Below are 14497 nucleotides of genomic sequence, written 5' to 3'. Positions count from 1 at the left end.
CTTATATGCGATGTTGGGAAGGCTTAGCCCACGGTAGTTGGCGCAGATTGTAGGGTCTCCTTTTGTATGGATTGGACAGAGAACACTTAAATTCCAATTTGGGCATGCTTTGGTCCGACCAAACAAGCTGATGCATGCTCCTTATCAGTTCTTCGCCGCCGTGTTTGAATAGCTCGGCCGGTAATCCATCGGCTCCCGCCGCTTTGTTGTTCTTCAGGCGGGTAATTGCTCTTCGAACTTCTTCATGGTCGGGCAATGAAACGTCTGCTTCATCGTCATCGATTGGGGGCTAGAGAAGTGTTCCTTCCATAACTAAGTATGCTCTGGGCATCGGTGACTAGACCACCTTTGCAGGTTCAACAAGAGTATGCTCCGATTTTGAAACCTTCTGTAAGCCGCCGCATTTTTTCGTAGAATTTTCGAGCATTACCCATGTCGGCCAGCTTATCAAGCTCTTCGTACTCACGCATTTCGGCCTCTTTCTTTTTGTGTCTGCAAATGCGTCCCGCTTCCCTCTTCAGCTCTCGGTTTTTATCCCATCCCGCACGTGTTGTGGTCGATCGTAACGTTGCGAGGTAGGCAGTCTGTTTTCTCTCCGCTGCGACACGGAACTCCTCGTCGTACCAGCTGTTCTTTAGCGAATTATTTTACATGCAAATATTCGACTCAAATTTCGCTCAGTTTAAGATTTCTTCAAAAAAAAGTTAAATGAAGCAAAATTTTCTTCGTAGCCAATACAACCATTTGACGGTGGCGGCGACGAAGTTATGTTACCGTTTTCTCTATAATTCGGCATAATGTAACCCTGTGACAAATGAAATAACCCGAAAAAATACTCCAGGTAGCCAACATAGAAACCCAGAAAAATGTCGCTTTCTCCTTCGATAGGACAGTTTTCGCTGTCTTGTGATCTCACGGTCGCTCTTGGTTTCATGAGTGAGGAAACGCAGTGATCTGGGTACAACGCAGTCATATGGCGGATTTTTAACAGACTATTAAATGTAATCTTGGAACCAATAAGGCTATCACTAGCAGTCACAAATAGTGCCGTTTGAAGGCCTTGGACAACAGATCGCCTCAGTATTTAAATAACTGATACTATGTTCCCATCAAAAATTTTAAGTGATTAGATTACATTTAACCTCTTCACTAATCAAGCGTGTACTCACTGCCGTTGAACATATGATAAAACAGATATTTTTGCCCTTCAAGAATTCACATCGCTTAATATTTATTAAAAGAAAACATTGTTATAAAGTATTTTGTAATAAAAGCCGTATTCTTTTAAAAATTTTCCATATAAAGAAATTAATTCGAATTTTTTTATTTGGCAAGTCGATTTTCGGGTGAATTGAGATTCATTGCGTTAGTTCATTTGTTTGTTTACACTTTTTTCTCTTTGTAGTGTCTAAATCAGCTGTGATAATGTAATAGATTTCAAATGCTGACAAGCAGATGGTGCTGAATCAGAGTCACGCAGCGAGCTTTCGCGTAGATTAGATTCAAATCACCTCGGAGACGAGATTAACAACTGTCATTTTTGTATGGTGAAATCTTGTTAAATTTATAAGATTAGTGGCATAAACTACTCAACAGCCGAAATCTTGTGATTAAGTGTCGGTCTGAACATGGTATAACCTATCATGTTTCATTTGACGGGTTTTCATTAAGAAAATTTTACTTCAAGTTTCGTCTTTCCCTCCAGCTGCTGCCCAGCTCTGATAACATTTGCGCGCGTGGGCAGTCTTAATATTCTTGCTGTATTGTTGTTAAAAATTCTGAGCTTCAACCTTTATTTTTAAATTTCAATCAAGTTGTGTACTTTTCACTTTTAATACTGTCTGTGTGGCAAGCTCATTTCAGCACAATAATCGTTGAACTTATCATGCGCCGCAGGCCGATGAGTTTTTCATTTCGAATTGTTGCCAACGAGTACTCGCCTACTTACATATATACATATGTACATATGTATTTACGTATATACAAACATTGTTGTATATATGTTCCTGCATGTGCACATAAGTATGTGGTGGCGATTAAATAAATGCCAAAATGAAACTCACTTCAATTCATCAATGCGACAATGCGCGCTGACTTGACTATGTGCAGATGTTGCACGAAATTTAATTTTGTCTTTTGTCAAACGGACTTTTGTCGTACTTAAATGGAAAGTTTCGCTCGTACTTTTCATCACTGATTGAAATTGGCACTTTTGCTATGCTCGGCTAATGACAGCGAGCAAACTCGTGTGCATCTATGTGTGAGGCTTTGTGTTTTCGCCATTGTGGGACAATTGTGTGCAAATACATACATACATATATTTATGTACATGTGTATGTATTAATGTACTTAGTTGCGCACTTTGCCGATTTCTTTTTGCAATTGATGAAATTCGTTTGTTCGACTTTAAAAATACATGTGCAATGACATTAAAAAGAAATTTGCAAAAACAAAAACTTTTTGTGAGTTTCGAAATTTGCTTGTATGCAAGTGAAAACCAATATTGGCATCTAATTAAGTGTATATACATATGATATGCTTTTAGTAACCTTTTGACTAAGACACTTTTTAAGAAGTTTCAATAGGCTAGATTTGAAAGTATTGTGGAAAGTTTGATTTTTCTTTGAGCTGACTTCTTATGAAAGTATTTTTGAACGTTGTTATGTTATTCGATCTTTGGGAAAATTTTTTTTGAATTGTGAAATGCAGTTGGCCACACTGATTTATTAAAATATATGCATATGTATTTTTTTTATATTTTAAGTAAATATGTGTTGCTGCAAGCTATAAAATCTCAAAGTATTTTAAATATCCAAAGATATGTATGTACATAGATTTAAGGGAACTTAAGGCGTAACAAAAAATAATAAATTCCGCTTAAAATAAAAAATTATTTCCAAACTCAAAATTATTTTATTTCCAAATTTTTTTTTTGGAAATCATTTTTTTCCAAAATTTTTTTGTGAAATTTTTTTTCCAATTTTTTTTGTAAATTTTATGAACATTTTTTTGAAAATTTGTTTTTGAAAATATTTATTTCAAATTTTTTTGCCCAACATTTTTTTTCCAAATTTCTTTAAACAAGGGAAATATATTTAAGACGTAACTTAAAATGTTGACTTCTCATATAAAAGAAACAAAATTTCAAAACTCAAAATTTTTTTTTCAAAGACTTTTAAACATTTTCTATTGTATCACTATGATTCGTCGCTTCATTAACATTATTTATTCATTTATTCATTTAGTTTATTACTTTATTCACTGCACTTCTTCCGAGCATCTCTTTGGAGTATGGAAAAAGCGCTCTGGCAATGGAAAACTGCTGCTAATAATTGCTATTCTAACAGTATCATTTGTGCAGGGCAAATCAACTTCCGCTGAAGACAGTTGAGCGCTGTAGACACCAGATTCGTCTCCTTCTTCGTTCCCAAGGCTTGCTACTAAGTGGTCCACTAAGCCCTTTTTGAACTCCCGCACACCTGGTGTATCCGGTATTATGCTTTTTTCATTTGGCGGCTTATTGTCGGCGATTTCTTTTAAATCCTTGTCATTTTCTAATGGGAGTGCAAATGCTGTGAACTAAAGACAACTATAAATATGTTTTTTTTTTTTTAATTCTGTCACATATATTGACCAACCTGTAATGCGAACAGCATACACAATAATAAAAACAATTTGCTGCCCATTTTTTAAAGTAAAATATCTCCTAACGCTTAGTGAAATGCAATAAGACTGGAATAATCGTTCATTCGCCGGCAAATTTATAGTAGGTTTATAGTACTGATTGTAAACACAACAAGAATAATCTTAAATTACATTCAACTTTGTAGTAATTATCACCTAATACACCCAGAGTTCGTGTGCATGTATTATCGATAATGTAAACCGGTTATCTTCAAGCTGATTTCTCTTTCAAAACAAATCATCTTACAGCTAAAATTGTTTTTCCGAGAATATGGTAGCATACAATCATCCATAGAAAAATGGGTGGTCCACATAGTATTTGATTTAATCTCGATACTTGAATTAAACTAAAATACACCAGAGAGTTTAATTTCATATCTTAAGGAATGAAAGAAGTAACTGACGAAACGGTTTTCTCCAGAACTACTATGGCCATCGAGAAATTATATATTGCTTTACGTAGGCTGCAATTTAAGATTAAAAAAAAACTAGATCATCAAAAAGGCAAGCATGTTTTATTTAAATTTTTTCTATAGGTGGGCCTGATTCCACTCCGTTATAAGTTTAATGGGCATATCTGACAATCAACTAAATAATACAATCTATTATATGTATTATATTCAACTAAGCACTTTCACATATAAATTTAGAGTTACCTAAAGAAGGAAGGCCCAAAGGCTCCACACTACTACTCTAGAGACAAAACTATCCAGAGGTATACTAACGGCTCGAAAACTGCTGAAGGCATTGGTGCAGAAATTGTGAGTCCGTGTCCGCTTTCCGTGTCCATGGATTGTTTACCGTACATTTTTCATACCGATTGTTTTTCAATAAATTGGTGTGCAAAAATAAACCCACTTTGAAGCTATCGCAAAGAATGTATTGCCATAAAAAGCGATAGTAAGTGGCACTGAAAGCAATCTGAACTGACTGGGGCCGCAGCAGTTTTTAGAATGGTGTGAGCGGAACCCTTTTACGCAGAGGGATCCCATACCATAAAGGTAGTGTTCCAAAGAGAGAAGAGAGGGGACTGAGATAGGCACTGTAGTACGAACCTAGTACGATCCTGGAGTATAATAGGGTGCTGGCTCTCTGCCAGCTTTTGTGCAAGAAGGGTGAGCTCAATAGATTACAGATCGTAGCGCATACTTCCTTAACACTGGACACGCTTTGTTAGTTAATTCGACTAACAATCATCGAGTTTTGCAAGGTTAATATTATATTCTATAATAGTTATGTTAGGTAGGCTGACATATGATATTTTCGTACATAAAATACAATTTAGTATTTGAGGTAAGCAAGATTATGGTCTATAGTACAGGTTAATAGAATACAAAATGTGGTTGCAATCCCTTCACGTTTTCATCGAATAACGCACTTTGAATTCAATTGCAGCAGCAATATAATATAAAATGTTCTATTTTAATTACAAGTTTAGTTTATATTAATTTATAAATATTTGTAAAAAAATATACACATATTAAATCTAAGGTTATAATTTCACAATCCGAACTGATTGAATGCTCAGTTCTGTATTATATACACAGTTACGCCGTTTCTGCGTGGCATTTGCTTACAGCAACACACATTTGAACAACACAAAGATATAAATACTGCTGCGAACCAGAGAACACATATTGAAATGAACACGAACACGACAACCAAGGGAACTCTTTCTAGCATCGAGTCATTTTTGGCTTTTGGCGGCTCCTGCCCCCATACATAGGAATCTTTTAGCGGTTGTGAACAAATGCACTACAAAATAAAATTAATTATTTAAAAACATAAAATTTGCAATTAATTTTACTTATCAAAAACATACATGCAGCTTTATAAATGCGCTCAATAGTAGTAGAAATATTTTAGAAAATGACGCCATAATTCCGAACTTGCCGCCAGCATCCCAGAAATGTTTATTGCAACTGAAATTGTGTTGCAGCGGACCGGAGTGATGTGTGATTTTAATACTCGGAACTTTGATCAATTACCCAGTAGGAAATATTATATAAAAAACAAAAGCGTTTATTATCATGTCAATATAAAATATTTATAATTATAATTATATTTAAAAAAGGAGTTGTTCAGCGATGAAGCTTATCATGAACTCACTTGTGGTTGAATGAACACGTTAGTAAATGAAATAGTAGCATTTATGATGTTGATAATCTAGAAGATAGACGCAGTGACATTCTCAAAAGTCGCGGTTGGCTGTGCTCAACGGGCAAAGGGAATCATTGGCCCATATTTTTTCAAAAATGAAGCCTACCGTAATGTTATGGTCAATGGGAAACACTAGAAAGCAATCCTTAATGACTTTTTCGTACCCGATTTGCTCCTTCAAGACTTTTAGTTGCCATCCAGCCAACGAAACAATTATTTCATTGAAGGAAACTTCTGGTGAGCGCATTATCTCGCGTCGTTTGGCTGATTCGTGGTCTCCAAGATGGTGAGATTTAACACTGCTGAACTATTTTTTGTTGGATTTTGTAAAGTAACTTGTCTGGTTGCTTTAAGAATTTCTTTCGAAATCAATGGCGTGTTCCATGGAATTGCATTTAGATGCTATAAAATGTATGTAGGGTTATTTTAATCACTAATTGAGTTATTGTTCAAAGCTGGGTTCTGTTGAAAACAAAAATGCAAGCCAGTACTAATTATAACTGAAAAACTACTGTCTATAATACCGATAGTTTTTTTACTTAAAATACTAACTTCCCGCTGGTTTAAATTAACAGACCGTGGCTTTGTAACCTTCATTTTTATGAAATAATCTCAATGCATTGAGTGTCCGTAGCTGTAATTTGCTAAGATGTTATCCAAAATTAGACTCCATATTTGGTATTACCAGATTATATCATTATGTAACTTTATTTTGTAAAATTTTGTAATTTTATGAAAAATAAATTATACACAGTCAAAATTAAATATCGATAGTGAGACCTAAATTAAACTATCGATAGTATCGAGAGTCCCATCGATTATTTTGCCGCTCTAGTACTAAGCTCAACTTTAGCCACTGAGCTAAACGCAAGCAAGAGCGTTTACCTTGATTATGTGTGTAGTGAGAACTGATACAAAAGCTTTGAGGGGAAACCCTGGACTGGCCAATTTTGCGAATAATGATTCTCATGCTGAAGCAATAAAATGTCTGCTAAGCTGAGTAAAAAATGATGAGACTTACGATTATAAATGAGAACATATCTGATGACGCTTACAACAAATTACAGATCTAACTAATATCAATCTGTAATCCAAATCTCGTGGATATGTTTGTCAGCTGCTAATATCGTTATTTTTCGAACACGATCAAAAGAGCTTTGCGATGGTGCGCGTAATGAATGAATGATTTCTCCTTTCACGAAAGAGGGAATTGTGAAACATGATAGAAGTCATCACAGAAAAGTTGCAATTGAGATCTCTCTTTCAGAGGTCGTTAAAGTGGAGTAAGTAGAATCCAGAGCATGTGATGAGTAGGATGTGTAGAAGAGACGCTGGAATACCTCTGCGAATATTCAGAAAAGGTTATTTCATAAAATACTGCGAGTTTCTCAATGGTGCTTAGTTGAGTAACACTTGGGAAACCAAAGGGCTTAACGTAGATGTTTGCGGTCAGAAGCTTCTGCATCCTGCAAGCACAAAAAACCTACTGTTTTATTCATTAAAAATATTGAGTATTCGAAAAAGTCCTTTCGTGCTTTTAATCAAATTTAAACTTATTTTTTTATATTTATGCTAATAATTAAATAAATAAATAAATATGTACCATTTTTCCGCTAGAGACATTATTCCTTCATTCATTCCTCGGTGACTTGCGTGCCCTTCCCTTCCCTTTTTTATACAAAAATTTCAAAAGATCAAAATATAATTTTTTCATTATTTTCACTCATTTTTTAACAAACATATATAACTTTTTTTCAACTTCCCCGAATCAAATTTTTTTCTGCTTAATTGAAGCTTAAAATTTCATCTGATATGACATCTATTGACAAAATACGCAAATTTTGTTTCGTCTACCAAATTGTTTGTTTATTTTATTTCTTTGTAGTTGTAAAAGACCTTGCTAATAATACAAAATACTAAAGTCACAATACATAACAAAAATACAGAAATATAAATTCTTAAAGAGTGATTTATATTTAATTTCATGTAAGCTTCATTTATTCTCTTCCTCCGAACATCTCTTTGGTGCATGGAAAAGGCGCTCTGGCAACGGGAAATTGCTTCTAAGCACATGTATTCTAACAGCATCATTTGGCAAGCAGGGCAAATCTACCTCTGCTGAAGACAATTGCGCACTTTGGACACCAGTTTCGTCTCCTTCCTCGTTCCCAAGGCTTGCTATTACGTGACTCACTATGTCTTTTTTGAACTCCTGCACACCAGGTGTATCCGGTATTATGCTTTGCTCTTTTGGCGGCTTAATATCGGCTTCTTCTTGTGCATCCTTGTCATTTTCCAATGGGTGTGCAAATGCTGTAAACTAATGTCAACGATAAATATGTTCTCTAAAATTCTTTGACATATGGTGGCACTAACCTGTATTGCGAACAGCACACACAATAATAAAAACAATTTATTGTACATTTTATTAAAAAAAAATACTTCCTAACTCTTGGTGAAATGCAGTAAAACTGAGGCTGTCGGCTACTTGTCTACAACATATAAACAAAACAAGCTTACAAAGGTGGCTCATAATTGCACTCAATTTTATTGTAATTATCACTGAATACACCTATAGTCCATTTGTAGCGGAGATATTGGAAATCGGTACTCTGCACGATATTTTATGTGAGAAAATAATTCATCTGTCAACTTAAATTGTATTTCGAAGAGTATGTTAGCGCTTGTTATTAGATTTATAATTGCATTGTGCCTGCTCAAGTTTCTATTCTGAACGTTATTATTTTCATAAGTAATAACTATAGAAAAAGGGTGGCTCATATGCCGAAAAAAAAATTAAAAACTTAAAAATGTAGATTTATTTATTATTTAAAAAAAATACAAAAGTACATAGTTTCCACTTTTCTGATCTCCCAAAATCAAAATGGGTAGATTTTCAATCAATATAAATGTCATAATGGCGGTTAGGTTCCAAACTGAGAAACAAAATTTTCCCAAAAAGGCAGCTTCATAATAAAACTCATTAATTTTTTGTCTTTTCTGAATTTTGTAAACAACCTGCCAAAAAATGATATTTAGGGAAAATTCATGCCAAATTTCAGGTGAATAGGTTAGTTTGTTTATAAAAGAAACGGTTAAAGTTTTGGGTTAAATTGTGGGTAGTCGCGTTGCGAAGTCAGAAAGAATTTAATTAAAGAAGAATTAAATAATCGAGATAAGAAAAAATTTCGATTTATTCCTTTAAATGTACATATTAGAGTACCCTTCCATAGTGGGTTAACCATAAATTGATTCAAGCATTTAGTTTTACGCTGAAAAGACATTACTGAGATCTTTGCTCCCAGCAACAATGCTTATCTTGAGAATCTCGATCTTGTAAGCTTTATAAAAGCTTTATTTACATAGTTATTTATAAAGAAAAATGTTTCTGAATATCTCTCTAAGTTCCTTTAGTATTTCACACATCTCCACTAGCAACTAGTTAAGTTCAATCTTTATTCTTCCTATCTTATAGCCTCGACTAATTCACTGTCATTTTATCTCAATTTCACATCCAAATAAATTTAGAATATCGTTTTAAACAGTTTTATCGAAAATATAATTGTTGCAATTATAAATTATTTCTAGCACGTTGCACCGTAACTGGCTTACATCCACAAATACATGCGCTGGGGCACAATAAATATATGACTAATGGTAATATAAGAAAACACAATGAAATCGACGAAACAACAACTACCCAAAGCTTTGTTTGGTCCCATGCTGTGCTGTTCTGGGAATCATTATCGCTTGCTCTATAAACCTCGTTTACGCTCTGCTCCTCTGTCTCCCTAACGGGCATCATGTCAAGCGCATTGTAATCTATTGCAAACTCAGACGTTGCACGCTAGAAAACAACAACATTTGTATATCATGCAGAAGGCGTTTCTAAGCTAACTCTGTAACCTACCTGAAGCTTTAAGAGCACTGCGAGTAGTAAAAGCAGTTTCCAGACTTGTGACATTTGCGGGGTCTGACTTTGCTGAATGCGAACAGATTTGTAGTGTAAATTACACAAAATAATTATAAATATTTACATATTTAAAATCTCAATTTCATAATTCATTTATTACTTTCAAAATATTAATAGACATTTATTCTGACATTTCATATTTTTTTCTACACTTTTGAGCAAGATTTTAGAAGTGTATGTTGCTGGTATTCAGTGACGGATTCGCAGATGAACATCGAGGTTCAAAAACTTGCCAAAATCAGAGAATAATACATAGTTCGAAGACAGCTAATATTTTTTCTATGAATCAATTTATAAGGAGAAGCTCAACTCAATATCGGATTGACTATATAGTGTGTTTTTTTTTAATTCGGTTTTAAAGAAGAAATAAAATGCATACACCATAATGTAAGCTTAAAGATTTGTCATTATGTTTTAAAAATGAGCTCGAGCAATGGCTGGTTGAATAAGTTCTAGCCGAGTGGCCTAATTTTCGACTACTTTTTCCACCAATTAGGGCCGTATGTCAACAATAACACAATGAACACTCTTTTTCCAAGCCGTCATTCATCTCGGACTTATCTGTGCAGAGAAGTAACTTCACATAATTCTACAAAATACAGTCTGACGGTGTTAAATCGCACGATCTTTGAGGTTAAACCACAGGTTCATGACGCGTGTTAATGCGCTCACCAAAAGTTTCCTTCAATAAATTGATTGTTTCGTTAGCAGGATGGCATGTAGCGTCGTCTGAATGCAACTGAAAGTCTTGAAGGAGAAAATCGGGGAAAATAGTCATTAATTAAGGCTCTATAGTGTTTCCCATTGATTTTAACATTAAGGGTAGGCTTCATTTCTGAAGAAATATGGTCCAATGCATCCCTCTGCCCATTAAGCACAGCAAACAGTACTTCTTGAGGATGCCACAGCGTCTCAATTTTGAATTATGGATTATCATTCTTTCAAATGCGACAATTTTATTGATTAAAGTACCCCTGTCCCTTCGGCTTCAATTTTTGCAAACAATTGGAACAAAATCAAAAAGAATATATGTAAATCAAGTATTACTGTCAAAAACGAACTCCGAACAAAAGCACGGGTTTATTGAAAACCTTCTTCTTTTTTATTGGTATAGACACCGCTTACGCTGTTATAGCCGAGTTTACAACAGCGCCCCAGTCGTTTTGCTGCTTGGTGCCAATTGGAGATTCCAAGCGAAGTCAGATCCTTATCCATCTGGTCATTTCAATGGAGTGAAGGTCTTCCTCTTTCTCTGTTTCGCCCGGCAGGTATTACGTCGAATACTTTCAGAGCTGGAGCGTTTTTATCCATACGTACGACATGACCTAGCCAGCTTAGCCCTATCTTTTAATCCGCTGAACTATGTCAATGTCGTCGTGTATCTCATACAGCTCATATTTCCATCGAATGCGATATTCGCCGTGTCTAACGCACAAAGGACCATAAATCTTTCGCAGAACTTTTCTCTCGAAAACTCATAACGTCGAGTCATCAGATATTGTCATCATCCATGCCTTGTTTAATAACAGGAGATTTTCGTCTTGCTCTCGTTCACTACCAGGCCCATTTGCTTCGCTTCCTTATACAGTCTGGAGAAAGCCGAACACTTAAGGAAGATTGTATTTGTACGTACATATATACAGTAAAAATAAATAAATATAAAAATATTTTATAGGAAATTGTTTAATGGTAAAAAGTTTATATTTTATAATTTTGGGTTTTCAAAATATATTTCAGCTTTACGATTTTTCGAATAGATCGACATGAATTTTATAATTTTTTGTACAAAATATATAAAGTCTATGATGATATCTTTATAATCTGAAATCCATATAAATTATAGGGTCGGCTTTAGAATACCGTTCCAGGATTTCGGAAATAAAATGGGTATGATCGGATAGAGGAGGTTCTCCAGATCAAGAATATATATAACTATAGCCGCAGGAAACCAATAGTTATCGAGATATTTGCGTTTAAAGTTGAAAATTATCACTATTTTACGTGTTTGTGGATTTAAAATTAATTTTACACTTATAGTTTTCATTTTTATGTTCATTAACACTTCACTAAGTCGTTTGAACACATTTATTTTACATTCCTGATCTTCATCTGTCCGACCATATCCATTTCATTTCCGAAAGCCTGGGACGGTATTCTAAAGTTTTCCCAAATTATGTACTGAATAAATGTATGAACTTAATGTCTATATAATTACACATACATTAAACTATCAGACTACATAAGAATAAATTCACTTTCGATTACTTTCATCCCAAGAATATTGTGGTCGCAATTCCCTATTATTGCGTTGCAATTCCACCTCTTTGCAGCCACAAATGCGCGAATTTGGCCAAAACTTGTATTTACATATTGACGCGAGCACGAAAATTAAAAAAATCGCTGCGCACATTACGGCCCAGTGTTCTCTTTTCAACGGCAAATAATTTTTGACTTTCGGCTGCGCTCGCTCAGTTGTACTTTCCACCGGCGTTACTTGCACATTGCTTGCCACTGTGTCATTGAATTGCTCCAGCAATTGTGTTCGCACGCACTATAAAATATAATTAAAACAATTATTTTAAAAATTTTGTTCAATTACTTTAACTTATAAATAACATGCCTGCAGCACTGCAAATGCGCTCAATAGCAGAAATATTTTAGAAAATGACGCCATAATTTCGAACAGACTTCCCGCTTCCCAGAAATGTTTATTGCAACTGAAAAGTGAAGCGGACGAAAGTTGTTTTGTGCGAAACGCAAATGTGAGAATTTAATACTCGGAATGTTTCGCCAATGCACGTGGGCTTACATGTTCGTACTATTTACATGCACATGCAGGGGAGCCGCGTGTTTTGTGCAGCGCAGTGACCCAGTAGGAAATAAGCGGAGTTATTATGGGGTTACATGGGTTTACAGTTTTCAAAAAATCGATGTTTTTTTATTATATAATTAAATTTTACAACATTTCTAGAATATTGTCCCAAATTTTCAAGTTGATACGAGTAATAGTTTCGGTGATACTGCCTTGAGAACTTGTGCGTTCGAGACTGTGTTTTTAAAGTCAGTTTCTGGAGATCTACTCAACTGATCTTCATGAAATTTGACACATGTCTTTGAGATACATTCTTAAAGACTTGGACGAAGCATTTTTTCTTTTACAACTACTTGAAAAAAGAAATGTTGCGAAATTTTCACTGAAATTTTCATTTTTTTGTAAAAATGTCTGCCAAAAATCCAATTTGCGTATTTTTATTTGTCCTTGTTCCAAGTTAAGGATTTAACTAAGTTTTAACTAAAACACGTATTTTTTCACTTTAGATGATCCTGTAAAGAGTTATTCTGCCAACGCGGGCGCACCTCTTTTCAAAGGGGTTTTCGGAAAAGGAGTCGCAATGGCCGAGTTTAAAATATTTTTGTACAAAAATTTCAGAATTGCTATGCTAATAGTGTATGTTTGTAGCATTAAAAAATTCTAATAAAATATTTTTTGTATGAGGAAAAATTGTTGAAAATAGACTATTTTTTACATGAGGAAACCCATGTTGTAGAATTTAATAAGACAATAAAAAAATTAGGTTTTTTGAAACCCGTAATATAGTTGTTGTTATAACTTCAAAATTTCCTACAGGGGGTTTAAAGAATGAATACGCTTCTCCCGAAATAAGTTGAGTGCTCACTGCAATGCATTGGCTTGCTGCAAAATATCTTTATATACATACATACATATACGGAGTCACTTGAGTGTGTTGAAACTGGATTTTTCTACTGCTGTGTTTTGAAAAGTATGCAATTCGAGTATATGTAAAGAAGACCTCAAACAATGTGTAAGGTTTCTTAATGAATTCTATAAATCTTATTTATGAAAAATACAATTTATTTCAGTTTAAATAATGAACGATACAAATCGAATGCTGTTAGGTGAATAAAATATGGACAAACTTTTGTATTATTTCAAATAATCTAAAATAAAGATTTCGAGCAGCTTTAAACGCGACGAAGAAAAAATAAGTAATGCAGTACTCAACTGAACTTTAGCCAGAATTTTAATGCATCACCCTATATAAGTACACTAATGAGGTGTTTGCTCTTCTGTGTTAGTAATTCAAGAACACACCAAAATATTGTGGAAAGCCCGATGTCACAAAAAAGTCAACGAAAGTTTATCGGGTGAAAACCAAAAACATGATATAAAATAGTTGAAGAGAGCTAAGCAAATATGATGAGAGCTATGAAAATAAATGCGAGTAAATAACAGCTTATATACATTGTGACAAAAAAGAACCCGGAAATTTTAAATAAGACGCAAAATATTTAATTATTCATCAATATTTATTTAAAGCCTTCAAATTAATAACCATCAGATGAAATATATTTTTGCCAACGATTTTTCAGCGAATCTTGTTTTATCTTTTCGATTGACTGACTTCCACGGAGCAGCAATTTCAGTTTTGCGAACTAAAAAAATCGATGGTATTCATTGCGTTGTTGGCTTTAAATTCGGTTATAATCTTGGCTCAATGCGATGGTGCATTATCAGCATGTAAAATCCATGAATTCTTCTTCCACAATTCGGGCCGTTTTCAATGGATGTTCTCACTCTGACGCCACAATACGGCCAAAAAGAACTCCACATTAACCGTCTGTCCCTCCGGAAAAAATACATGATGTACCAAACCACGA

General features: G+C 34.5%; 4 protein-coding genes and 1 long non-coding RNA gene across 8 annotated transcripts in view; 1 reads left to right on the top strand and 4 right to left on the bottom strand.

Annotated features, from left to right (window-relative positions):
• LOC120767254 overlaps positions 1-14497 on the top strand; it is a 174463-nt gene that overhangs the window by 96095 nt on the left and 63871 nt on the right. The window lies entirely within an intron of this gene.
• On the bottom strand, positions 3056-3750 carry LOC120767257. Its single transcript, XM_040093125.1, has 2 exons — positions 3639-3750; positions 3056-3579 (listed from the first exon to the last, which is right to left on the bottom strand). Exons 1-2 carry the CDS (start codon positions 3684-3686, stop codon positions 3259-3261), a joined length of 369 nt encoding a protein of 122 aa, XP_039949059.1. The 5' UTR covers positions 3687-3750; the 3' UTR covers positions 3056-3258.
• On the bottom strand, positions 4881-5618 carry LOC120767260. Its single transcript, XR_005704682.1, has 2 exons — positions 5507-5618; positions 4881-5439 (listed from the first exon to the last, which is right to left on the bottom strand). It is a non-coding gene; the product is annotated as an uncharacterized LOC120767260 (long non-coding RNA).
• LOC120767256 lies at positions 7796-8330 on the bottom strand. Its single transcript, XM_040093124.1, has 2 exons — positions 8221-8330; positions 7796-8164 (listed from the first exon to the last, which is right to left on the bottom strand). The coding sequence occupies exons 1-2, from the start codon at positions 8266-8268 to the stop codon at positions 7838-7840; spliced, it is 375 nt and encodes a 124-aa protein (XP_039949058.1). The 5' UTR covers positions 8269-8330; the 3' UTR covers positions 7796-7837.
• On the bottom strand, positions 11483-12559 carry LOC120767258. Its single transcript, XM_040093126.1, has 2 exons — positions 12438-12559; positions 11483-12368 (listed from the first exon to the last, which is right to left on the bottom strand). The coding sequence occupies exons 1-2, from the start codon at positions 12489-12491 to the stop codon at positions 12069-12071; spliced, it is 354 nt and encodes a 117-aa protein (XP_039949060.1). The 5' UTR covers positions 12492-12559; the 3' UTR covers positions 11483-12068.

This window comes from Bactrocera tryoni, chromosome 2, assembly GCF_016617805.1.
Source record: "Bactrocera tryoni isolate S06 chromosome 2, CSIRO_BtryS06_freeze2, whole genome shotgun sequence".
In the NCBI taxonomy this organism is placed as follows: domain Eukaryota; kingdom Metazoa; phylum Arthropoda; class Insecta; order Diptera; family Tephritidae; genus Bactrocera; species Bactrocera tryoni.
Note: the sequence above shows the minus strand (reverse complement) of the source record. Positions and strands in the feature narration are given on the sequence as shown.